Source organism: Prosopis cineraria, unplaced genomic scaffold (assembly GCF_029017545.1).
Source record: "Prosopis cineraria cultivar Desert tree isolate PC_DT_omini unplaced genomic scaffold, ASM2901754v1 PC3, whole genome shotgun sequence".
Classification (NCBI taxonomy): Eukaryota; Viridiplantae; Streptophyta; class Magnoliopsida; order Fabales; family Fabaceae; genus Prosopis; species Prosopis cineraria.
In genome coordinates this window covers 33,104,429-33,130,312 of record NW_026555334.1, presented here as the reverse complement: position 1 = coordinate 33,130,312, position 25,884 = coordinate 33,104,429, and the positions used below count along the sequence as shown (strand labels likewise).

At 34.5% G+C, this 25,884-nt stretch overlaps 3 protein-coding genes across 6 annotated transcripts; 2 read left to right on the top strand and 1 right to left on the bottom strand.

Moving 5' to 3' along the window:
* The first annotated feature begins 5,208 nt into the window (after positions 1-5,208).
* On the top strand, positions 5,209-6,153 carry LOC129304445 (probable calcium-binding protein CML46). Its single transcript, XM_054944106.1, has one exon. The coding sequence runs from the start codon at positions 5,367-5,369 to the stop codon at positions 5,967-5,969; it is 603 nt and encodes a 200-aa protein (XP_054800081.1). The 5' UTR covers positions 5,209-5,366; the 3' UTR covers positions 5,970-6,153.
* A 1,310-nt stretch (positions 6,154-7,463) lies between these two features.
* Positions 7,464-16,453, bottom strand: LOC129305182 (polypyrimidine tract-binding protein homolog 1). Of its 3 annotated transcripts, none has more exons than XM_054945150.1 (10): positions 16,093-16,453; positions 15,360-15,569; positions 14,060-14,122; positions 13,904-13,977; positions 13,698-13,793; positions 9,443-9,500; positions 9,273-9,377; positions 9,114-9,195; positions 8,363-8,475; positions 7,464-8,138 (listed from the first exon to the last, which is right to left on the bottom strand). In XM_054945150.1, exons 1-10 carry the CDS (start codon positions 16,273-16,275, stop codon positions 7,632-7,634), a joined length of 1,491 nt encoding a protein of 496 aa, XP_054801125.1. In that variant the 5' UTR covers positions 16,276-16,453; the 3' UTR covers positions 7,464-7,631. The 3 variants fall into 3 exon arrangements, 2 of the variants coding, with proteins under 2 accessions (XP_054801125.1, XP_054801126.1); XM_054945151.1 differs by having other exon boundaries at positions 7,998-8,138; positions 8,410-8,475; XR_008591915.1 differs by having other exon boundaries at positions 8,002-8,138; positions 8,244-8,475.
* Positions 16,454-20,096: 3,643 nt separating this feature from the next.
* Positions 20,097-25,500, top strand: LOC129305181 (KH domain-containing protein At4g18375-like). Of its 2 annotated transcripts, XM_054945148.1 has the most exons (8): positions 20,097-20,253; positions 21,036-21,663; positions 22,331-22,747; positions 22,833-23,090; positions 23,203-23,460; positions 23,576-23,640; positions 24,583-24,655; positions 24,823-25,500. In XM_054945148.1, exons 2-7 carry the CDS (start codon positions 21,100-21,102, stop codon positions 24,629-24,631), a joined length of 1,611 nt encoding a protein of 536 aa, XP_054801123.1. In that variant the 5' UTR covers positions 20,097-20,253; positions 21,036-21,099; the 3' UTR covers positions 24,632-24,655; positions 24,823-25,500. The 2 variants fall into 2 exon arrangements, with proteins under 2 accessions (XP_054801123.1, XP_054801124.1); XM_054945149.1 differs by lacking the exon at positions 24,583-24,655.
* The last annotated feature ends 384 nt before the right edge of the window (positions 25,501-25,884 follow it).

The following is a 25,884-nucleotide window of genomic DNA, read 5'->3' as shown; positions in this document are numbered from 1 at the left end:
GTGATGGTTCAGGTCATGGATTACGGGGACCCGCAGGCAAACACTAATCCCAAATATGGAAGTATTCTCAGCCCTCCTGCACCTTCAGTCAGTCCCTCTCCGACCTGATGCAAGAACACCAAATTTAGATTGTTGGTTTGTTCCAATGATCAATGTCGTCTAAGTTAATTTCCCTTTTTCTGTGGATTCTTTGTTCTGAATAAATTTCCTTTGGACTTGAAGTTTGAACTCTGTGTGTGTGTGTGTGTGGAATCCCAGAAATTGCTTGATGCAGCTTGTACTTGTACATGGTTTGGTTTTGTTATTGGCATGTTATATATTGTCGGTAATGAAATAAAGTGGCTCGCCTGTCTCATTCTTATCTAAAAATGGCCACCAAAATAAAATAACATTTGACTTGCGAGTGAGAGTGTCTCTATGGATGCGAGATTGGCCGACTTATGAGTTAACAAGGAGGTTCTTTAATTAGACTTCACGTGCATTCCAGGCGGTTCCATGAGGTTTGACTTTCCCAACCTCCTAAAATATAATTGACAAAGCACAGCTTACCCTCCTTTCATGGTTTGATTGAAGTATTGAACACCCTCGTGTTTCGATGTAGTATGAATCCTTTCAGACGAAGCTTCTTCATACAACATTAATAATTAGCAGGGCACCATGTAGTTTCCTCTTGCCTTCTGCTCTTTTAAAATATAGCACTTGACATTATGTATGGGATCGAGAGGGATCTGGCATTGTAAAATTCCAGTCCGATTCTTTCAATACGTCGGATATCTACAAATGACCAGCATTTTCAAGGTAGGATAACTGGCCAGGTGGGATGATGAAAGAACCAACTTATGAGTTGTGTTTTAGTTGGAACGACAGATTACGAGAATATTAAAATCGTATTAATATAATTGGTTTAGCATTATATATAGGGAAAATGACATTTAAGAACCCCCTAAGGATATTAATTTCAATTGAGGGTCATGAAATATGAAAATGTCCCTAAGAAAAAAATAATAAAATACCCATGCGCGCAGCCTCATTTCTTGCTTTGTTTCAACGTCTCCTTCTTTCTTCTTTTGTTCTCATTCGTTCTCGTTCTTTGTCATTCCTCAACATATCCATGTTAGCTCCAGTGTTTAACTTGGACGTGTATTTTGGTTTACTTAATCTTGAGTTTAATTATACTTGGTTCCTTACTAATTGGATCAGAGTTTGAAAAACTCAAAAATTTTCATGTTCCTTACTAACTATACTTTGTCATTTTTTCTTAAACAATTTATTTTCAAGTAAGATTTTGTATTTTCACAATATACATTAGGTATTTTCTCAAGTTGAGTTAGTGGATTCTCAAGTGACGTTACTAGATCCTAATTTGAACAAGTCACTTTTTCTTAAATAATCTATTCCCAAATAGGGTTTCGTGTTCTCACAATATACATTAACCATTTCCTGAGTTGAGTTAGTGAATTTCTAAGTGACATTAGTAGATCTCAATTCAGTCGGGTTAGTAAAATTTAACAGGTCACATTAGTATTCATATTTTTCATGAAAGTTAGTGACTTCTTAAGTGATGTTTGTATTTTCACAAGAGGCCTCAAAACATTTTAAAAGTGAGTTTTATATTATGGTAGCATTTACACTTCAAAGTCTAAAATACTGTGAAAAACTTTATTCCTAAATGAGGTTCTATGTTTTCACTAGTTACAGTAGCAATATTCCTATGCTACATTAGTGACTTCAGCAGTCTTACGTAATGACAGCATTTACACTTGCACATATTTAAACTTGAAATAGATATTCGCATTATATTACACTAATTTCAATACATGTAGACGTCATTTTTATTTTTTAGGAAGAGTTTCTTTTCCTCATTTGTTGGAATAGCCAATCCTACATTCTCCATTTTTGGGTTGCAAGTTTCTGTTCTAAACAGTTTCTTTATAGCAGTGTGCTCTTTCCCTTGATGGCATGCTCATTATCAACAATTTTTTTTAGCTTTGTTAATTAATATTTTCTTTGATAGTGGCAATGTCACTACCATTTGAGAAGGGTAAAGCCGAGTAGGAAAAAAGAGTATGAAGCTCTAACAGAGATGAACAATAGCAAATCCCAAATTTAGCATGATGTGTTCACAATACTAGAGCTCATATAGACATGCTGAGGAACAAAAAAGAACAAGAACAAAGGAGAACGAAAGAAGAAAGAAAGAGACACTGAAACAGAGCAAGATATGAGGCTGCGCACATGAGTGTTTTGCTATTTTTTTTAGGGACATTTAAGACCATCTATATTTTTTTAAATCCCAATAGTCCTTAATTGAGATTTTCATATTTTATGATTCTCAATTGAGATTAATATCCTTATGGGCTCTTTATTTGTCATTTTCCCTTTTTATATATATATATATATATAGTGGAATCATGATAAAAAGGTTAGGTATATATAGCCATTGCCCATTGCTGTGGTCAGGCAGAGTATTGCTGATCTGAGTGAATACGATTGCTCTTAACGTGTTACGTACGTATAGTTTACATAAAGCAATGATCAAATAGGAACGGGTAACCACAATTTTTATTTGCAGCCATTTATTGCCCGCAAAGAGGAAAAATCCTAATAACGAGTAAAGGATGTCCTTTAGCTTCATAGGGTTAGGCCCCTATTTTGGGCCAGAAGGATTAAGCCTATTTGGAACAGCACAAGTCCATGTTGACGTCCCCTCAACCAAGTGCCCTGTTTGGGCCAAGTCAATCTTCAAGTGAGGCCCAGTCCATTTCTATGCCACTTAAGGCTCATTCTTATTGCCTCACTTGCGGTCCTCTGTTTCATTCTTCGTTGAATATTGCTTGTTTGTGATGCCTTTCTCTGTATTAAGTTGGCCTCGAGAAACTCGCAGTTCTTATTTTTCCCAATGAATACAGAATCCATGACGCCGTCAAGGTAGACAGAAGATGAATAATTGAATATAATTACCACAAATGATGCCTGCAAGATATCAAGTAAAGGATCCGTATCATATATTTCATTTACAGATTTTGCTCATAAACTGCCAGCTTTACAATGATGATCGCACAAATATGGTCTTTCTTAGGAACACGTGTCTCTCTACTAAAATTGGTTTCAATATCATATCTTGACAATATATCTCGTGACATTAAGTTTATGGAAAAATGACAATCAGAGTCGCCATAAAAATATTAATGAAAATTATATATTTTAAATTATTAAAATTTTAATAATAAATTATGATCATTTGAGAATTTATGAAATTTAGTTGTGAATTTTAATTTTTTATTTTCTGTCAATATATATGTAAACTGCTTAAAAAATTAAGTAAATATATTTGAGATTATTTGTAACATTAGTTAAAAATTAATGAGAATCAATTGTAAATTGTAAGCTAATCATTTATGATTTTTTTTATTGTTAATATATAGATAAATGGCTTGAGAAATTAAGTAAATACATTTTAGATTACTTGTAATATTAATTGAGAATTTATGAGAGTAAGTTGTAAATCACAAGCCAAACAGTTGTGATTTTTTGCCATCACTTGAAAAATTAACAAAAAATAGTTGAAAATTTTTGTAGCGGTAGTTGAGAATGAACTAAATTTGTTGCGAATATCAAGTTAGTTAATAAAAAAATACTCTCTCTAATCCTATTTATAGAATACTTTTTAGAAGTAATTTTTGGTCAAAAATTTAGAACACTTTACATAATTAAACTACTTTTTTTAATTTTATTCTTTTTTTATTAGCGTAAAGGTATTTAATATAGTTGTATCATTATTTAAAATTAAAGATAAAAATGAAAATATATATAACTTTTTTATGACATAACAAAATAACTTTTTTTTAAAATGAGTGAAACAGTTGAAAGTATTTTATAATAAAGACGAGGGAGTAATTTATTGTAAGGACCATGATCTGTTATTAAAATTTTAATAATTTAAGATCTATAATTGTCATTAATGTTTTTATGAGATCCTTAATTATTTTTTTTATTTTCCTTAAGTTTATAGCCTCGTCTATATTATCCCCCCCCAAACTTCAGCTTTTTTCCAATATGAGATTATTTTCATATTAATTCACACATGATTCCTAACCCGTATTCTCACAAATTCTCTTGTATTTAACCCTGGATGGAGATATTATTTTATTTGACCTAAAATTGTCGAATGAATAGCTGAACAGAGATATGAGAGATAAACAAAATAAATAAATAAATCAGAAGTGAACTGCATCTATTCCTGTTCGCCAAGCAAATGTTCCTGAATGCCCAAGTAACTACGCCTGAAGACTTCTGATGAGCCTGAAGGCTGAAGAAGTAAAAGTCACCTGTCACCTATGAAACGAATTAAATTACTTTTTCATCACTGTTCATAATTTGTTTCCTTATAAATCAGAATCAAATCAGCCATAATAAAAAAAAAAAACAGAGCTTCTCAATTGAAAAAAAAAAAATCATAACGGTTAACGTGGAAATAACCAGTTCATCAGATGTATGGATAATAAAAAAGCCGGGGAGTGCATAATCAAAAAAAAAAAAAAAGAAGGAAAGGAATTGTGCTTTACAAGTATTAGCTTCTCCCGGTTTCCTGGAACATAATTATAAAAAGCAATTCCACAAAAAAGAAGGAAGCCTGGTCCAGCGTCGGCGTTAAGGAAACGACAGCAGTGGAAAAGCAATTCCACGATAAGTCAAAGACGCAAAAACAAAATTCCCTGTTCTCACGCCATTTTCTCATCACACAATAATAGAATTCCGAGTTTCCTTCATGCTTCTCCCAAGTTTCCCAATCCCTTGTCTTTCCAATTCTCTCCCATTTCATGGAACATAAGTGGTAGTTATTGATGATTCCCCTGAAAGTAATACTTTTTCCACGGAAAATTATTCAGGCTGCCCTGCTTTCTGACGCTTCCTTCCCAGAACCTTCTCAATATTTATTTATTTATTTATTTTAACTTTGCTCCTCATTTGCCCATCCGGTCTGGTCAGTCAACCACGGAGATTCTTAAACCAGCATGGCTTGTCTAAAAGCATAATTTGACACAAAATCCAAACATTAAAAGGCCAATAAAAGCAGGTCAGCCTGACCCTTTTTTATTATTATTATTATTACAAAAAGTGCAGGTGAGAGCCTGACCGTACTTTACCTCAACGTAAATGGAACACTTTGTTTAATTTCGTGGGCATTTCCTATGACGGTGTCAACAAATGACCATTTCTTCTTCTTCTTCTTCTTCTTCTTCTTCCATATTCTTTTATAAAACCCATATCTCCCTCCCTTGCTTCTCCAGCAACTCGAACATTTGAAAGATTTTAACTATACATATCTGTCTTTGAATTAGAAGTATATATCTCTACCTGGAACAATGGCTCTTGATGAAATTCCCTTCCTTATCACTATGGAGAAGACATCACAGTTTCCCCTGTTTGTTCTGGTCGATTTTTTCCTCTGCAGTACCCTCTTGTGCAGAATGCAGACATTCTTCAGAAATTTTTTCTTCTTTTTTCAGTCCCAACTTAGTCCTGTCAACCCAAAGGTAAAAGAAGATGTACAGCTACAGGTATCAGACACCGAGGTGAGTCACGGCGAGAGTTTAAGCCGTGAAAACAGATATGATGCGAAGCTAGAGAGGGACGAGGTGAAAATGGTTATGGGAAACTTGGGAATTTTTTGCAGCCCAGAAAGCGAGGAACTTGAGGAAAGGTATGGTTGGGGTGAGATTTCTGCGATGTTTGAAGAGGAAGAACCGAGCTTGGAGGAGGTGAAGAGAGCTTTCGATGTGTTTGATGAGAACAGAGATGGTTTCATCGATGGGAGGGAGTTGCAGAGAGTTCTGTGTATTTTGGGGTTGAAGGAAGCCACCGAACTTGAGAACTGCCAGAAGATGATCGCCACCTTCGACGAAAATGGAGACGGCCGAATAGATTTCCGTGAATTTGTTAAAATTATGGAGAACAACTTCCACTGACTTATTATGATTATTATATGTGCTTCTTTGAATTTGTGCATGATCCGATGCGAAGTTGTGCGAGCTTCTAAAGCTTCGTAACTTATTTTTCGTCAAGTCATGTGTACATTCTTTAAGTAATTCACGGCACATGTTAGTGATTTGTTTGTTTAAAAATAAAAATGGTATAATGCCTTTTATGATATATTATGTCAATTATTATAATTATAATTATAATAAATATCAGCCCTATGCATTAATTATAATTATATATACATACAAATAAGTTGGTTGATGGCTACGCTTATACATTTTATAGCAATCCAAATTCCCTTTGGCATCCTCTTTCCATACCAGGAACCGAAAAATACTTTGCCTTGATTATTAACATTACCCATCACCTCACAAACGGTTGATGCCTTATGTCTATCATTTATTTTTTATATAACTATTTGATTATGTTATATTCTATTATTATTAGTTTCAACAGTGCTCTTAAAGATGTTTTATGCATTTACATGAATTTAAACTAAAAATATTGTACTTTAGTATTTATAACCCTTCCCATTAAAATTAATGTTTTTAATTCTATTTATTATTTCTAGCCCCTTTTAGCCTCTATACTTTTCACTTATTATTCTTAGAATTTTCTTCTTCATCGACCCAATTGAGGTGTCTTCTAATCAAATTATTACTAAGTAAATTATAATTTCCTTAAATCCCAGTTATTATTGATATATAATTAATTTGTTATTTATAAATAAGTAAGTTGTCATTTAATTAGCAACAGTCAGGTTATTTACATACAACTAAATTCTTATTTAAAAATATATAGGCTGTCATTTTCATAAACTCAAGGTATTGTTTATAAAAAAAATGTTCCGTATACTTAAGTTGCCATTTTTATTATGCCAGCAACACGTTATCAATGTGTATCAACCCATTTACATAGACCTGTAAAAGAGACTTAAAACTTTGAGAATATTTTGATAATTTATGAAACTCCACTATATTTACGCCGTAACTATAGAACTTCATAATAATTCTCCCTGTGGATTTCATCATTTCGGAAGCGCAACCACCAAGAGATGCAAATGGCACTGATCTGGGCCAGCCCTTGATAGCAGTCTCTGGTTGTCAACGTATTGTTTTCTTTTTGAGTGTCCATGCTAAATCGGCTATTAGACGTTAGACTTTAATAGTTCTTCAATCACAGACAAGTTTTCTATTTTCTTTTCTTCTTTCCTCCCCTCCGATTAAATTCAATGACGAGGCCACTCGGAGCCGCAATTTGAATTGGATAGGCTCCTTCTTCAAGGCAGTGACACTAGCTATGGCCACATCCAAAAACAGCTCAGAGAAATAAGAAGCGGCCAGAGCATGCATTTCCTCGAGATGCGCTCGGTACCACGATGCAAAGGTTCGCATAATAATACTTCAAAACGATAAAGGAAACAAAACGAGCGAAAAACACCCCGCAAGGAGAAGGGTAGCTTGGAAAATACAAGAGAGAGATACAAGGAAAGCCATGATACTTGCTGCAATACATTAAAAAATTAGGGCAGAGTTCTTTGAGATCCAACTAAAAGGTAAACAACAAAATAAAAGGAAAATCAATTGCAAGGCAAGTGACTTCAATTTTTTGCCTGAACCAGGTGACTTCAACTACTTGAAGACAACTCATCAACCATAGTAAGGTTGTTGACCAGGAGGTGAAGCGCCACCAGGTCTCATACTTGGCTGACCCAATCCTTGAGCAGCTGGGCTGGTTTGCACAAGAGGTGAGGAACCAGGACCTGGAGGTGAAGCGCCACTGGGCAGTAAATTTACATTCTGTTGAACCCCAGGCTGAGCGATTCCCAGAGAATTTGCATTATGAGAAACATGACTCGTCTGTGCTAGAGGTGATGAAGCAGCAGGCATTGCTGCAGGGGAATAGGCAGGAACTGGAGGGGCCCCATAGGTTTGACCAGGAAAAGTACCTGGTGCTGGCACATAACTCGGTGCAGCTGCCTGCATGGCTGGATCCCATGATGGAACTTGTCCTCCAGGGACCTGACCCTGCACAGCAGGAGAACTACCAGAGTACAAAGGAGAAGCCTGGAAATTCTGCCAAGCTGTGGAAGGAGCTTGTGCTGCAAGCATACTTGGATCTGGGATTGTATAGTCTCTACTTTTGTCACTGAAAGCCTAAAACCAATCATAATTATGTAATACTACAATCAGCTTGATAGATGATTATTCAAACATTTAAAAAGAATACTCGTAAAAGCAACCAGGTGTCAAGAAGCATACATTTAACAAATCTCTTTCCGACCACGAATTGTCCAAATTTCTTCTTAGTAACAATATTTATCCCCCCTCTTTCATTTTCTCCCTCATGAACATTAACTCAAAAACACATATTTTTATACCTTCACATTGAGATCAGTATGACGAGAGTATGATAGATGAAGCTTACAATAGCCACCATCATATATGCAATGCCCCTCTAAAGCTTCTCTGGCAGTTGCTGCTGTTGTAACATCTGCAGATAAATAAACACCAACGAATAAAAAACCATGAAAAGCCAAGGATGCTGATTATGATAGAAAAAACAACAGAGGATTCTGTCAGATTATAGTGGAAGACAATCACACATCAAAATAAAGGTCCAAGAATTGCCCGGTACTAAAGCCACAAACAATAGCATAGTATCCAGTAACAATTGAAAGATGCTTTTCCCGCTACTCTAAAGTAATAATACATGAGATCTTATAACTCTCCAGAAATGCCACACTTGCAGGCATACTCTTCATTTCTTTTTCCTAAAATATTTTAATTCAGTTGTGCTAAGAAACCTAGGTTACACTCCCACAAACTTGAAAAGGGCATCCAGCTTGTTGCTACCCTCCTAGCAGAGCACAACGAACTCAAGTAAAAGAAAAAGTTCCCAAGAAAATGTTCCATCCGGATGCAGGGTTGTCTTTTATGGCACTCAATGGGCTACAAACCAGGAAACATGCTTCCCCTTTCCCAACAAAACACACAAAGCATAAAGTAATTCTCCATCATATTTCATAAAGCACGTACAATAAATATGTAATTTTGAAATATCCATCCAAAAAAGGACATCAAAATAAGTCAATAACTTCCAAGAAAGAAAAAGTCAAGTAGGTTTAGTACCAGGGTACTGAACTAGAGCCTGAGTTTGGCCATTCTTTTCGAATATAGCAATTTTCTGCACAGTACCAAATGCAGAGAAGACCTGCGACATGCAGACCAGCAGCATTCATTACAATTTGCCAACAACTTAAAATTCATACGAGGAATAATTTTTCTTACCGTGTGAATAACATCTACAGTGACAGCATACTGCATATTTTCAATGGATGCCAGAAGCACATTACTCTCAGGTTCCTTTTTCTTTCCATCAGGACCAACAGCAGGCTGGAGATCATATCTAGTTAGTACATGCTAAAAACAAGAAAGCAGAATTGCAATAAAGATAATACCTGCACCACCCCCTCAATAGCAGTAGGATTAACAGGAAGGTAAGGATTCGTGTAGTCCCTGCAGAGTAGTCAAACATCAACATCAGAAGAACATCAAAATTATAACATTTATTAAAGAAGAAAATAGAACTGTCCACACATTGCCATTCTTGAATAAAGCCTCAAGAAGAAGAGGATAAGAAACAAAAATGGAGATTTTCCTCAAGCCTATGAACTCTCTTGTAAGGAAAACTGATAACCGGTAAGATAAATGAGTGATCAGAAAACATTGTTGAATCTGTCTGCTTATTTAAATGCATGGAAGAAATAGGAAGAGCTTCAGCGAAGATATTTGGGCCCTTTGGATTTCTCAAACATTGATTCTAAATTCCAATTAAATGGATGATAAGTCTCCTAGGTCTCATACTTAACATGGTTTATCCATGAATCCTTCTCTTCCTAAGAGATCCCTGAACTGAAAGAGACTATGCTCAAAGGACCCCTAAACTAGAATTTTGCAAGCCAATTGCACTCTCTCTTTAACCAAGATAAAATCCAAATTCAATACGACCATAAAAAATATTGGATTGAATACAATGGCCGGAATATATTTGAAAAGCAGGCTTGTTCATGTAAGTATGGTTCTTCATATTTATTTATGATTTTACAGTCATTACATCAATTATTCTGCATAATATTCCTCCAGAACTAACCAAAATCCAGAAAACCATTGTTAGTCAAAACAACTATAAAATTAGATGTACAAATGGACAATCTTCTCAACTAACAGATTCAGTTGACAAAAGATGAGGTGAGGAATCAGATATGAAAATAATAAAAGACATGTTATTTCGATGGTTAGTTGTTATTAAGGGGGGGCTAGTTAAGTTTTTTTGTCTTTATTTCTGCCTATCTAGGGATGTTTACTCGAATCCCATAAATTTTAGGATTCTACTCAATTGTAATTAGCCCATTTGACTCAATGACAGCGTACTATTCAGATTAGTCCCTATCTCTCTCCTCTGGTTTCCATCTGTTTCTCTTTATCTCTTCTACTCTTCCTTATTCTTTCCTTAAATCACTTCTACTTCTCTATCTCTTTTCTACCTTTTTTTTTATTTTCTATATCAGTGGTACCAAAGCTTTTGTTCCTTGGCCATTTTCTCTCCTTCTTTTTCATCTTGATGGTACATGGTGAAGACCTGCAGCCAGAAAAAGCAAATAATGGAGGAAAGATTACAAGAAATTGAATGAAGGCTTACTAAACTCGATGCGGTAGACACCCTCAATGATCAGGTCATGGGTCTTTCACAACAGATTCATTCATTGATGTGTGAAAGAGATGATGAGTCCACTGCCCATGGTCATCGAAACAGAGAGGCCCGAAATGGGCATTATCATCATCGGGGAGAAGATCAGAGGCACCGAGATGAATATCAACATCCTACCCAATTTATGAAAATGGATTTTCCAAGATTTTCCCAAGTTGATGTCTTGGGTTGGATCATGCCGTGTAAAAGATATTTTGAACTCGATGGCACCCCAAAAGAAGATAAGGTTAAGATGGCTTCCATTTGCTTAGACAAAAATGCGTGGTCGTGGCATAAATCTATAGAGAAAATGTGGTTCGGTGTTACTCCCACCTGGATCGAGTATGCTGAAGCCTTGAAAGAAAGATTTGGACCCACTCACAAGACACCATTAGGAGACTTGATGCATTTAAGACAGAAAGCCTCCCTTGCAGAATTCAATGATGTGTTTGATAATATCGCATCTAAACTTGATTTTTCCCAAGAATATTTGGTTGAGGCTTATCTTGGAGGTTTGTCGGAGGAATACACAAGTCCAATTAGACTCTTTAAACCCAGAACTCTCCAAAAAGCTTGCTTCTTGGCACGCATGCAAGAGATTACCTTGCAACGACAAGCAGACAAGCATACAAGTGTAAAAAATGTAGCACAAGTGGCTGCACCCCCCTTTGCATCATCACAAGGGTCTCAAAACAATTGGGCCACATAAAAACATGCTTTATTTGATGGTGGGACCCCACAAAAAGGGAAGTCGACATCTATACCTTCAAAAAACTTCCACTTCTTCTAAAAATAGTATTAATGCCCCTAAAATTCTTTTTGCAAAAGAAGCAGAACAAATGAGAAAAAACCTTTGTTTCTACTGCCACAAGAAATTCTCTAGGGACCACAAGTGTCCCAAAAGGCAAAAGATGCAATTGCATTTTATTACAATACAAGAAGTCCTAGAAGAAGAATTGCCAAATGAGGAGCCAGAGGAGGCAGCGTGCAAGAAAGATGAAACCCCGTTAATTTCTTCATATGCAATGGAAGGTGTTGGGTGTGCACCTTCAATGAGAGCGGTGGGACACTGTGGCAAGAGATAGACACAGATTCTGATAGATAATGGGAGTACCCATGATTTTTCAGACCTGGAAAACAGCCAAGAAGTTTGGCTGGCAACCTGATTGTACACCAGAATCATGGGTAAAGGTGGCTGGAGGAGAAAAGCTCAAGATTCATGGCTTATGGAAGGGTTTTAAATGGAAAATGAAAGGGTTGCCTAAATCTGAGGGTAAAGAGGTAATATGGGTTATTGTGGATAGAATAAGCAAACATGCTCACTTTTTGGCTCTTTCCCATCCCTTTTCAGCAGCTACCTTGAGTCAACATTTTATGGATCATGTTTACAAGTTATATGGGACTCCTAATGAGATCATTAATGACAAGGACCCAATTTTTATCAGCACTTTCTGGAAGGAATTTTTGAGGGCGATCAAGGTTGAGCAAAAGCTTACTTCTTCTTACCATCCTCAAAGTGATGCGCAATCAGAGGCATTGAATCGTTGCTTGGAAACATATCTCAGGTGTATGTGTTGGGAAACTCCTAAGGAATGGAGCCAGTGGTTGCCCTTGGCAGAATGGTGGTATAATACAACTTTCCACACTTCAACCAAAGCAACACCCTATAAATTACTTTATGGACAAAAACCACCAATATGTGCTCCATATGTAGATAGAAGTTTTGCAGCAAGAGAACATATGATAAATGTTTTAAAGCATCATCTCGATAGGGCAGCTAACCGTTTGAAGCAAGAGGCTGATTTAAGAAGCAATGATTGTGAATTTGAGGTTGGACAATGGGTTTTTCTACCGCTGCAGCCTTACAAACAGATTTCAACTGCATCTAGGAGTACTCAGAAATTGGCACCAAGGTATTTTGGGCCATATAGAGTGGTGGAAAGGATAGGGAAGGTAGACCGTAAGTTAGAACCTCCTCCTACATCCAGAATTCACTCAACATTCCATGTTTCACTGTTAACATTATATCCAGATCCCTCTATCAAGCAGAGGCATCCCCCTGAAAATTGGCCAGAAGTTCCAGCTACCCTTGTTCCAGAAGTGATCTTGAATAAGAGAGTAGGGAGACATAAGGGAAAGGTTACTACTGAAGTTTTAGTACAGTGGAAAGGTAAACCTGATGAGGAAGCAAGCAGGATGTCTTTGCTCAACTTCTAGAAGCAATTTCCAGATTTTCAAGTTCCAAACCCTTGAGGACAAGGGCTGTTAAAGGGGGGTACTGATATGAAAATAATAAAAGACATGTTATTTCGATGGTTAGTAGTTATTAAGGGGTTAGTTAAGTCTTTTTGTCTTTATTTCCGCCTATCTAGGGATGTTTACCCGAATCCTATAAATATTAGGATTCCCCTCAATTGTAATTAGCCCATTTGACTCAATGACAGCGTACTATTCAGATTAGTCCCTATCTCTCTCCTCTGGTTTCCCTCTGTTTCTCTTTATCTCTTCTATTCTTCTTTATTCTTTCCTTAAATCACTTCTACTTCTCTATCTCTTTTCTACCTTCTTTCTTATTTTCTACATCAGAATCCAAGACATTTTCCCATGTCAAAGCAATTATAAAGTATAGATAGCTAGTATCAATACCAAATGGTCAGAAAAATTACCCACAGAAAAACAACACTTCCTTCAGTTCATTTTGGTAAAGAATAATAACTTCAACTTTAATGGCAATAACAGGAAAAAGATCAAGAAATTTACTAAGTGGATATGCCAACACATCTGTATTCTGACTATCAGGCTTCACTAACCCCTAGATGACAAAAAGCACATATCAATAAGCAGGTCAGTGAACACCATGATATATGACAACAAGGACTTTGACAATTTATCTGCGAATCCCAAGCACCAGCAATCATGTGACCAAAGAATACTACATTATAGAAGTTTTTCAAGTAAATTATTACCTGCTGCGATGAGACTGGAACTTGATATTAAGATCAGTATGTGCTGAGTATGAAATACGCAAGTGACAAGAACCAACATGCTCAGGGAGCAAGTATCTGAGTACAGAAGCATAACCTAATCAGCAAATTTAATACTTTCTCATCTATAATCAGGACTCATGCTGAAGTGGAAGATGGAAAGGGCAAATTGCAAAAGTACTGCTTGCCTGGGTATGCTTCTTCCATCCAGTGCATTCCTAGCTGAAGCAGCAGTATCAGCATCACTGAACTGAATCAGAGCCTGCCATGAGAAAACACATAAATAAAATGGATACTAACAGTAACATATTGAAATAAATGTCATATGATGATAAATTTCTAACCTGAAAGCCTGCAGCCTTTTCAAATGTAGCAATTTTGTGTACAAATCCAAAAGCAGAAAACACCTGAATAACAGAACAAAATACTAGTTCAGACATCATATTATTTTTTTCCCTAAAAGAACGAGGTGGGAAATCATACAGTACATGACCAGATGACCTGGAATCATCACAAATCATGAGATCATCAGGCAACAACAAGAAGTTTCAAACTAATGAGAAATAAGTGCAGAATGACACCTGGACTTATATGGGTGACCTTAGAAAGGAGTATGACGTACATGATAATTATTCCAAACTGTCTCCAACAAAAGTATCTAAATATGAGAGATCACCATCTGTGATTCAGCCGATTTCAATAAAAAATGGCACATGATTTAATCAGGATTATTTCTAACTCTAAATAAAAGAGAAGTAGATAATAGATCACAAGATTAATTGTTGAAAGATAAACTCTGTGATTTGAAGGTATAAAAACCTAGAGACATATGACAAAGCATTCAAGTGAGATTGGAAAAAAATAAATAAATATAATTGATAGGATGCACCAAGAATTAGGAGTTCAGGTGAAATAGAAACACAATTTTCATAATTGCAAAATTCTCCAATGACAAACCTCGATATGATATACCTTTCTCCTAATAGTAAAGTGACTCTAATCTCTGTTAAGATTATAAAAGCAAAAGGGTCAACAGGTTTTCAACTCTGCATCATGCAAACAGCAGGGAAAACAACCAAGATTCAACACTTGATTTTTCTATTGTTAGTGATTCTTTCTTTGTTTTACCCTTTGCACTTAAAAATATATTTTCTTCTAAGAACTACGCTCTCTTTTTCTTCTCTTAGAGTTTCATATCTTCCAGCAATAATAAGGTTAACTTTGCTTAATACACTAAAATACAAAAGGTCTAAAACAGAATTTGGTTTTCGAGGAAAAATCACTTTCTAGTGATATTAGTCATTAAACTACGATTCATGACAGTCTGTACTTAAGCATTATATAGTTCAGACTATACTACCTAACCGTTCCTGCTGTCTAAATCACCCCAAAAAAAAAAAATTTGCACGACCCAAGAGGAAAACGTTGCGTCTAATGTACTTCAAAATGACAGGCTGCAAGGATCATGCATTTATGCCCATTATTATAATGTATGAACGGTTATATTTAAGCATAAGAATTCAAATCAAGAAGAGCTAAACCCAATTAGCAGAGAAGCAAACAACAAATATTGAAGTAAAGCCATGGTTTTGCCCAAACAAGGACCTTGCAGCACATCTCCAAATCAACTCAAAAAGCACTTACCAAGTGGATAACATCAATGCTCACGTCTCCAGCTTCCACACCTTCAATTGTTACCAGCAAGACATTTCCAGGAACATCTCCGGGACTTTTATTGTTGACAATTTCGTGTCTATTAGAATACTGAATATAAACAGTTTTACCACGAACTTGCGCAGGCTCTGAAGACGAGGCATAATATGAAACCATTGAAATGGCTTGATTTAAATCTGCCTGGTAAAGTCATCATTTTTTAAGAGTTCAGAAATTAGAGTTGGATAGTCCGAAAAGAACCGTGTTTCATCAAACATTAAAAAGCACCACCACAGATATTTGGCAGACACAGAATATTCCTTAAAGGTCAAGATTTTTGTTACGAGCATATACACCATCTTCAATGTAAGAAAATGAGCTGAAATGCTTCCAATAAAGTCAATCTTGCTGATCTAATGTATTATTTTCATTAAGCTAAGGGCACTTTTTTAAGGACAAAATTTTGTTACGAGGATAAACAGCTTCTTTAAATTTTCAATTTCTTGTTTTAAATCCTTTACAAGTTTCATTTTCATCTTGGCCTTGGCCCATCCAATAATATCGCTAGTTCAATTCAATTTCTTTCATGCATCAACCTTTGGCAAGTGCATCAGTTTATTTTTACCCTAACTTTTCTCAAAAGACTCGCTCAATAGATGGTTAAAAATCCGAGCAAGAATCAAGAATTAGATAACATGAGAGAGAGAAGAGATGAGGAACTAACAAATTCAACAAAAGCCTGGTTCCGATTGGCGCCGACATTGCACTTGGTGTTGACAATCTTACCGAAGGGTTTACAAAGCTCCTTGAGCTCCTCTTCGGCGCACTCCCATGGAAGATTGCGTAGATGCAGGACTTTAGATGGGGTTTGAGTGTATCGAAACTGGTGCTGGCTTGAGGTTGACATTTCACGGATTGGAGTACCGTTAAGGAATCCGGCGCAGGTAAAGATTTCAGGTTGTGAAGGTGAAAGTCGAGTGTTTGGTTGTCTAGAAACTGCCGCGATTTCCCGATAGCTCGAAGGAGAGTGGGGGAATATGGAGGGGATTTTATATCGTCCCGGACTCCATCGGGGTGATCTGCTACATAAGCTGTGTCCACTATTTATCCTTGTAAAAAGTCCCATGATCCACCAGTCCACCACGGCACCACCAAACTATTTGCTGATTTGTTCAGTAAAATAAATAAAATTTTTTAACTTATTATTTTCTTGATATCTCATCAAAATAAAGAAATAAAAAAAATTATTAAATGAAATAATTATTTTGAGGAGCTTTTACAAGTATAACTTATATTATAGGAGTAAACAAAATAAATAATTTAATATTTTATATTATGATCGGTTTATTATATATGTCAATAATATACTAGCATATATCAATTATAAATTTTTTATAAATTTTAATTTTTAATTATAAGTTTCTTGTATATCAATAATAAACCTCTTATTTATTAATATGAACCAATCATACTTTCAATTTTTAAAAATTTGGTCTATATTTTTTAGATAAAAAAATTTTTTTAGCCAATAAACCAATTTATCCTTATTTTAATTTTTAAATATATGGAGGATTTATATATTTTTTATAAATTTATATTTATGACCCTCAACAAAATAATAGTAAATATAGTTGTTAAAACTTAAAGTAAAATTATTAATAATAAATATAAAATTGATAGTATAAAAGATAATAGTTATTAATTTAATCATGTAGTAATAATTATACTTCTTGCATTAGCAACTTTACTTTTATTGTTAATAATTTTAATTTATATTTTAACAATTATAATTTTAAATATTTTATAGACGGGTAGAGTCTTTTAGAACTTCGTAATGCTTGTTTCATTTTATGATATTTTTTATTATTTGTCTACTTTAATAAGATTTATCCATCATTTTCCTTGCCTTCTTTCTTGGAAGAGAAAAAGAAGAGATGATCCATTAATGTTTTTACTTTCATCGTCTGCCAATATCTTCTAAAATATTAGTGTTTAATGTATTGCTATTTATAAACAATGAATTTTTAACAAAATAGTTTAAAAGTTTAAGTAAATTTGTGACTTGAATGTAAACTTAAATTGCAAACTTGAATCGTAAATTTATAAAAATTTATCTTTATTAATAAATAATTATTAAAAATTTATTATTAAATAATTAAAATATAAAATATGACCGTAGTTTGATTTAAATATATTTAAAATATAAATTATTAAATTTAAACACATCTATATTAATAAATTATCATATAAAAATTAAAATTTTAAAATAGAAAAATTATTTTTGATATTTTTTCTTTTATTTTTTATTAGCATTAGTTTTTGCTTTTTATGTTTTTTTTCTTTCATTTAAACTAGGTTCTATAACTTTTACAAATTATATTTTTCATAGCATATATTTAACTTACTCGATTCAAAAAAAAAAAAAAAAGCTTAACAAGTTTAACAAACTTATATCTAATTCGAGTTTATGAATTAGTTAATATAATTTTGTAAATTAAAAATGCAAAAATGATAAACTCATGAGTTTGATTGAGTTCGTATCTAGTTTGAGTTTATGAGTGAGTTAATATAATTTTGTAAGATAGAAATATTAAAACATTAAATTTAGAAAATCAATTCAAAAGTTTGATAATTAGTGGTGGTAACAATAGCAGCAACAACAATAATAGTAGGAGTTGCGGTAGCAATAAGAGTAGGAGCAACAGCAACAATACAATATAGTAGTAGTGGCGGCGGTGATAGTAATGGTACTTTGGTAGTAATAACGGTGACGGTGCTAGTTATAATAATAATAATTATTTTTTATAGTCAAAATAATAATTTTTTTTAATCATGTAATGTACCGAATCATATCAAAGTCCAAATTCAATTTTTTTTATTTTATATGATTATATTGTAATATCATTTTGCTGAGAAAGAAAAATAAAGAATATTTTGACAATTGCATAATTTTTTTTTTTTTTTATGAATGTTCACAAAACAGGGTGGGAATGGGATACCCATATCCTGCATTCCATTACGAAAAATGATTAGGATTAAATTTTTGCTTAGTTTTCATCTAGATTTTTAACTAGGATGGGATTAGAATGGGACAAAGGCATCCCAATAAAATGGACAACATAGAACAAATATTTGAATAACAATATTCATTAAAATATTAAATCATACAACTTGTTAAGTTTAAAACCAAACATTATGAATACATATATTACAATAATTTAAAATCAGTTATATATATAATATATATGAGATATAACATATTATTATAGCAACTAGGAATGACCTTTAGACTATAAAAGCAATGGCAACAGACAAGCTAAGTATAATATTAAATCATTATTCTCTTTCTTTAATTGAGATATTTGGAGTTATTGACTTTTTTAAAAATAAAGCAATAAATATAATATAAATAAAAATTAATAAACAGGTAAATATAAAAATAAATTATATTATATTAATGCAATTAATATATTGTGAAAAAAGAGATTGCCATATATTGCCTGCTCTTGTTAAAATTATCACTATTTAAAAGAAAAAATAATATATAAATATATATAATATTTAAGATGGAACAAGACATCCTGAGAGTAATTTCATATCCTGTCCCCTTTTTTTTAAGTTGAGAAAGACTGATTTCAATATGACTAAAACATAATCAACCCAATCAAGATGGGTACAAAGTTGATGAACACACACTTCTTGCCCTCAAAATATAAGCATTACTTTGATATATAATTATCTCATAGTTATTATTTTAGCTTAAATTGAGCGTTGTTTTGCTTAATAATATACTTCTTTTGTTAAAAATATAAGGCATTTTTAATTAAATTTTACCCTCAATAAAGTAGTTACCTACTTTTACATTAATCCTGTTTTAGTTACCTACTTTTAAACTAATCCTATTTTGTCATATTTACCTTCATTAAACACCCTATAATAAATACGAAGTCACTATCAATAGGAGCACTTTTTTAAAAAAAGGCAATGATTACTTGAAAGACTAAAAATTTCTTACATTTTTGAACAGATGGAGTATGATTTTTAGGGTTATTATTTTCAATTAAAATTAAAATAAAACAAAATAATTACCACAATATTAGTTTGTTAGGTTTATGGAATAAAAACAAAGATTGACTATAGCACCTTCATTTATTTTTTACCTTCACCTTGATTTTGTTTTTTTTTTGGTACAGACCCTCGCATTGATTTTACATCGACAAGAAGTAATATTCCTTCCAATCCTATTTATAAGTTATTTCTATCAATTTCATCAATACCAATACAACAAAAATATAAAGAATAAAATTTAGTAAAATTACAAATATAGCCTTTAAAAAGTAAATAAATTATATAATATTATTTTTTATTTCTCTTTTTCTTAAGGGTAGTTTAAAGATTGTATTGAAAATAAAATATCACTATAATTTATAAAATAAACTATTTTATCTTTTTAAAAGGTGGTCCATAAGTACATAATGGGATCCAGGCCCAAAGAGCAGCGGCATTAGAGTCCAACAGATCACGGGTCAGCGTCGAACCTCGATAAAAAATAATTTTCCCCCGTGGGACAAAAAATGCAAGAAATGGTTTTTTTTTTTTTTGGTAAGGGCAAGAAACCGTTTTGTCAGAAAAAGAAAAAGAAAGAAAGAAAAAAGAAATGCAAGTTCGGGGCAGGGATCCGAATGTCCATCGCAGTTGACCCGATGGCTGCCTGCCTAATTCTATTCTCCAATTTCTTCTTCAATCTTCGCATGCGAACTCGCATGCGAGTAGCGTCGACTTTCTAGCGTTGAAGTGTTTGACCAAACTGATCAATCCATTGCGAGCATCTCTTCCCCTATCTGCACGCTAACAACGCAATGCTCAGATCTGTTTAGATTAACGTGTTAGTATCCTCTCCTTTTTCATTGATTTTCTCATAATTTTCTTTAACCCCTAAAGGTAACTGCACCCATGATTTTTTGAAAATTACATTTTATCCTTAGTGCTTCTTGATTGATCAGTTCTGGCTGTAGTTTAGTACTTCTCTTATCGATGATTTCCCCCTTGTGTCCTTTGACAATCGACGCTGAATTGTTCCCGTGAACAAGAAATCTTGATTGTGGTCTTGGAATTAATAGCAGCCGTGTGCTTATGTTATAATTGATACCTTTGGTTATTAATCTTTGATGACAGGGTTTGTTGCGGGTAAACATGTTATTAGAAGACGCGATTTCATACTGAGAGGCTAAATCCAACACTTTAAATGGCTCATCTTTAACGCGTTCTTCATTCTTTCTATTTGACAGAGTAGCTTGTTTATTACAAAGGATGGAATTTGTTTAAATATTTTTATTTTCTTCAAGCATTACCCGCATAAAGTAGTGGGCAACGAATTGTGATTCTTAAAATTGAACTAGATCTGAGTTTTAAAATTACAATACGAATTTCTGTCATGAAGCAATATCTTGTTCAAACGCGGGTTTCTGTTTGAAAGGCCTGGAAGTTATTTTCGATCCTTTTATTTTATTTTGGAGTGGAAGGATAATTGTTTCCACTTCTTGTAACTCATCAGTTATAGTTGTGCTGCCCCCCACCCCGACCCTTTCCTTTTTCTGGTGGAAGTTATGAAATGAATAAATCTTAGTCATAATTTTATGAATTTCATTATGTAATTTGTGTTGGCAGATTATTTAAGTTCACCCAAGAGCTTTTAGTCTGACTTGGAATCAGATCTAAAGTATTTTCTGTAATGGCTGGTCATGGAAAGCGTTCCCGCACTCAATCTGACTATGATGCCAGAGGAAATAAAAAGAGGAATATGGGTGATGATAGAGAGCAGTTTGTGATTGATCCTGAAGATACTGTGTACCGTTATCTGTGCCCTGTACGAAAGATCGGCAGTGTTATTGGTAGAGGAGGTGAGATTGTTAGGCAACTGAGGATAGACACCAAATCAAAGATTAGGATCGGTGAGACAGTTCCAGGATGTGAAGAGCGTGTTATTACAATCTACAGCCCCAGTGAAGAGACCAATTCTGCTGAGGATGGGAGCAATTTTGTATCACCGGCTCAGGATGCTCTGTTTAAGGTGCACGACAGAGTGGTTGCTGAAGAATTGCATAGTGATGAGGATACTGAAGGAGGCTACCAAGTTGTAGCTAAGCTTCTTGTACCATCGGATCAGATAGGTTGTGTTATTGGAAAAGGTGGGGTGATAGTTCAGAGCATCCGTAATGACACTGGTGCCCAGGTTCGTATACTAAAGGATGAGCATTTACCTCGATGTTCATTGAGCTCTGACGAACTAGTGCAGGTAAAATGACTGGATTTCTTCTCAATATTTTTTTCTTCTTTCTTGTATATTTTAACATCAAAAACATTTTTCTTTGCATTGCATGGAGCCTAAAGATTGACCCACATTATTCATGGCTTGTGAATAGTGTAGTTTGCTATATATTTTATTATATCGATATACTGATTAAAAGTGTTTGTCATCTTTCTCTGTTGATTGCCGCTAGTTATTCCAATTCCTGTTTCACATGGGTCAGAATCGGGTTGGTAATTGCCTACGAAAGCTGCAACCCCCCCCTCATGCACATACATGCACAGAGGGTTGTCTTTCTCAAATTTGTTTTTTTTTTTTGTGAAAGCTCTCAGTCATTTTTATTTCTGTAGCTCTACTTTTAGTTCTACCATGCTGTTCTGGTGTATATACACTACAATCATCCAGTTAGACCACTATTCATTGTGGACATTTTAATCGCATTTTTTTGTTTATTATGATTTATTTTGTAGTGCTTTGAATGACTACTAGTTTATTTGCTGTGTAGATGACTTGGTTGTACAAGTTGAGCTTTAGTCTATGCATATAATTACTAATTTTCTTCTTTTTCATGATGAGTTACCTGATTATAGTTGGGTAATAATGGGCATATTTCTATGTTAATGTATTTCTGTACTGATTGGATGTGGAACTATAGATTTCTGGGGATCCTGCAGTTGTGAAGAAAGCTCTGCATCAGATTGCGACTCGACTTCATGATAATCCATCTCGATCTCAGCATCTGCTTGTCTCTGCTATGCATTCTACTGGCGGCTCACTTGTGGGTCCAACTGCAGGAGCACCAATTGTGGGGATAGCTCCTCTTATGGGTGCTTATGGACGATATAAAGGTGATGCTGGAGATTGGCCAAGGTCATTGTACTCTGCTCCAAGAGATGAAGTATCATCAAAGGAATTTTCAATTCGCTTGGTTTGCCCAATGGGAAACATTGGAGGTGTGATAGGCAAGGGTGGTGCTATCATAAATCAAATTAGGCAGGATTCTGGGGCAACAATCAAAGTTGATAGTTCATCAACCGGAGATGATTGCTTAATCACCATTTCAAAAAAGGAGGTAAAATGTTGATCATCCATTGGACCTTCTTTCTTTGAGTTGATTTCTACTATATATGTGATAATTAAAAATTTGTATCATTCAGTTCTTCGAAGATACATTTTCTCCAACAATAGAGGCAGCTGTGTGTTTACAACCCCGGTGCAGTGAGAAAGTTGAAAGAGATTCAGGAATAATCTCATTCACAACCCGTCTACTAGTGCCAACCTCACGAATTGGATGCCTTATTGGTAAAGGAGGATCTATCATTACTGAAATGAGGAGGCTTACAAAGGCTAACATCCGCATCTTGTCAAAGGAAAATCTTCCTAAAATTGCATCTGATGATGATGAAATGGTACAGGTAAGTGCATTGTTATTGTTTCATTTATCTTTTTCCTGGCTTTTTTGTGTGAACAAAGGTTTCTCTTCATGTCCTATAGTTTTGAACAATGTTTATCTTCTTTGTTGATCAGATTTCTGGAGACCTCGATGTTGCCAAGGATGCTATTGTGCAAGTCCTCACACGGTTAAGAGCAAATCTTTTTGATAAAGAGGGTTCAGTTCCTACATTTCTTCCAGTGTTGCCATATGTTCCTGTTTCAACAGATGGCTCAGACTATGACAATAGAGATGGCAAACGTCATGGACGTGGACCCTTGTATCAAAGTGGGTATGTTGGCTCAAATGATTTGGAAGCTGGTGATGGTTTTGGAAGCTATGGCAGTTTACAGGTACTTGTCTACTACCATGAAATTCCAAGAAGATTACATCTGGATGAGTCTTAAGTTGCATATTCAACTATTATTTCTTACCCTTTTTCCATAATAATGTTCCAAATATCTATAGCTTGGCAGCAGCAGTGCTTATGGAGCCTATGGAAGTTATTCTTTGGGACGGACTAGCATCTCTGGGTAACTTATCTTCCCCCATGCTCTGATATTTGTTTCCTTGAGTAATGGATTTTTTGTTTGAGATTTTCACTACTTAGATCAATATATGATAATTATTGTGGCTTTGTGATCTTATTGTAAGGTCTGAAGGGTTTTGCTGAGAGCTATGAAGTGAGTCTTGTTTGAAACTTATGTTTTACTCCCTCAGGTCCTTATTTCAAGGGCTTTTCCTATGGTCCTTAGTATAAGATCTTTTGACTAAAGCATTAAGTTTTTCCCCTAATGTCCTTTACTTTGATAATCCTTAACAAACTAAACCATCTTCAAGCTAACTCAATAACCTCCTCTAGTTAGTGAACTTCATTGAGGGTTATTTTGAAATTTTAAAAGCATTAACGAAATTTTAACTGAATTCATTTCTCCATGTAAAGTTGTTGGTAGATTTTTACAACGAGGACCAGGTGGAGTATTATTTATAAAAAAGTCCTTGCAACTAAAGGTTTTGATTTATGTTGTTTTAGGGTGTGTTTGTTTTGGTAATGTGGACTTCTTGTTAAGTGTTGTGTTTTTTGGTCAATTGACACCCACCCTTTCATGAAGGGGAAAATGAGTTCATCTCTGATGGAACAAATCAAATTCTAGAAAAATTTACAGGAGGATGCATAATTTTTATAAAACCTTTTTCAGCTAATGTATTCTTTAGGAAAATATTCTAACCTTTTGCTAAAAAGAGGAAAACATTCTAACCTGAAACTGTTTTATAGGCAACTATTTTATGCTTAAAATATTTTCCAGAGTCATGATATTTCATATGAAAATACATGGACCAGCTTTTGCCATCAGAAGGGGGGGGGACCAAGACTCCTTATTGACCTTGTCCATGTTGTGAAGACGCTACACTTTCTGATATTTTATTCTAAGATCTGCAAGTTCATTATGCTGATGTTTAGCATCTCCTATCAGGTTGTCTAGTCAGAACAATGTTTCTCGCAGGAGAAACAATGGTTACTAAAACTTGGTTGATGGGTACCTGCAGGTAGACTACAATTTTAATCCATTTTGTCTTTTTATCTGGGATTTGCCTATGATATAGCTTTCTCACATTTGTACATGGAAGTTTGATATCTTAACCTGACCAATGTCCCACGTAGAATTCTGATGCTCTTCTTTTCCCTTGTTGCCTTTCCCTTCCCATCCAAACAGCTGAGATTTATGAAGCCTGAAGCCTGCCTACTGCCTTAACCAGAGGACCAGATGAACCAGGGTTTGTCCAACTCATGGCCCTCCTTGACGCTTCTACCTATGGACCAAACATACATGGAGACTATTAAAATTGGCCATGTCCTTTTTACCATAATTCCCAATCTTGATAACTTGTGCTCCCAAGAACCTATAAAGTCACGAACCTTTGTTGCTGCATTCTGATTCTAATTTATGTTTTTAGAACTACATATTCTATGTTGCTATGATCCTTGATAGTTGTATATTTGTACCATTGCTTTTGGCTTTTGTTTTCCTAATTGTTTCGCATAATTTGCAGTTTGAACTTTTTGGTTATTTGAATTTAATGATGTTGATTCCTATTCCTGGTAAGTTGTTCTTTGCATCAAATTTTGGTGGAGCCTTGTGTCATCTGTATTGCAGGTGCCAATTTCTTTCCCTATCTATATAATTGGAAGCAGGTGACGGTATGTTGCATTATTTGCCTGTGAAACTTCCTTCTTAAAAGTTTAAGGGTACTTATTTGTTGAGTTGATAATGGTATGAATGTATTGCAACTCGCTCTGCTAGGTAAGATTGAAGTCAAAAGCTAACTTGACTAAGACAGTGTATTGGAAGGCATGTTTTATCTTTGGTGATCCAGAAATATTTGTCTTTTCATCTGCTTTCTGAGCTACCAATGTGGTATATTATTCGATGTCTCAAACTATGTACCCGTTGCATAGTCTTTTTGTGAGCTTAATCAGCATTATGGCATTTAAAAATTCCATCAGTTTTTTCTTTTACAAAGGCTCTGATGGACTAAAGAGGGTAGGACAACCGAAATTAATTTTAGATATCTTAATGTGTTTCACGTAGTTTCATAGTATGAATAAAATGTTTTGGTGCCATCCTTATGATTCGTGAAGCCTTGATAACTATTCAAGTAATATTTTGGAAGGACCGTTAGCGATTGAAATTTAGTTGTTGATGTGTTAGGCTCACAATATGATTTTGAAGATTTTTTTTTTAATTGTGATTTGCTAACATGCAGTTTTAGCAAAA

What these genes read in the sequence shown, in the direction of transcription:
- LOC129304445 (XM_054944106.1), top strand. Translation starts at nt 5,367, where the DNA reads ATGGCTCTTGATGAAATTCCCTTCCTTATCACTATGGAGAAGACATCA.
- LOC129305182 (XM_054945150.1), bottom strand. Translation starts at nt 16,275, where the DNA reads ATGTCAACCTCAAGCCAGCACCAGTTTCGATACACTCAAACCCCATCT. An exon ending in GCATTGATGTTATCCACTTG is followed by an intron (nt 14,123 to 15,359) that starts GTAAGTGCTTTT and finishes TCTGTTATTCAG; the next exon opens with GTGTTTTCTGCTTTTGGATT. An exon ending in GATGGAAGAAGCATACCCAG is followed by an intron (nt 13,794 to 13,903) that starts GCAAGCAGTACT and finishes TTCTGTACTCAG; the next exon opens with ATACTTGCTCCCTGAGCATG.
- LOC129305181 (XM_054945148.1), top strand. Translation starts at nt 21,100, where the DNA reads ATGGCTGGTCATGGAAAGCGTTCCCGCACTCAATCTGACTATGATGCC. An exon ending in TCACCATTTCAAAAAAGGAG is followed by an intron (nt 22,748 to 22,832) that starts GTAAAATGTTGA and finishes TGTATCATTCAG; the next exon opens with TTCTTCGAAGATACATTTTC. An exon ending in GGACGGACTAGCATCTCTGG is followed by an intron (nt 23,641 to 24,582) that starts GTAACTTATCTT and finishes ATCTCCTATCAG; the next exon opens with GTTGTCTAGTCAGAACAATG.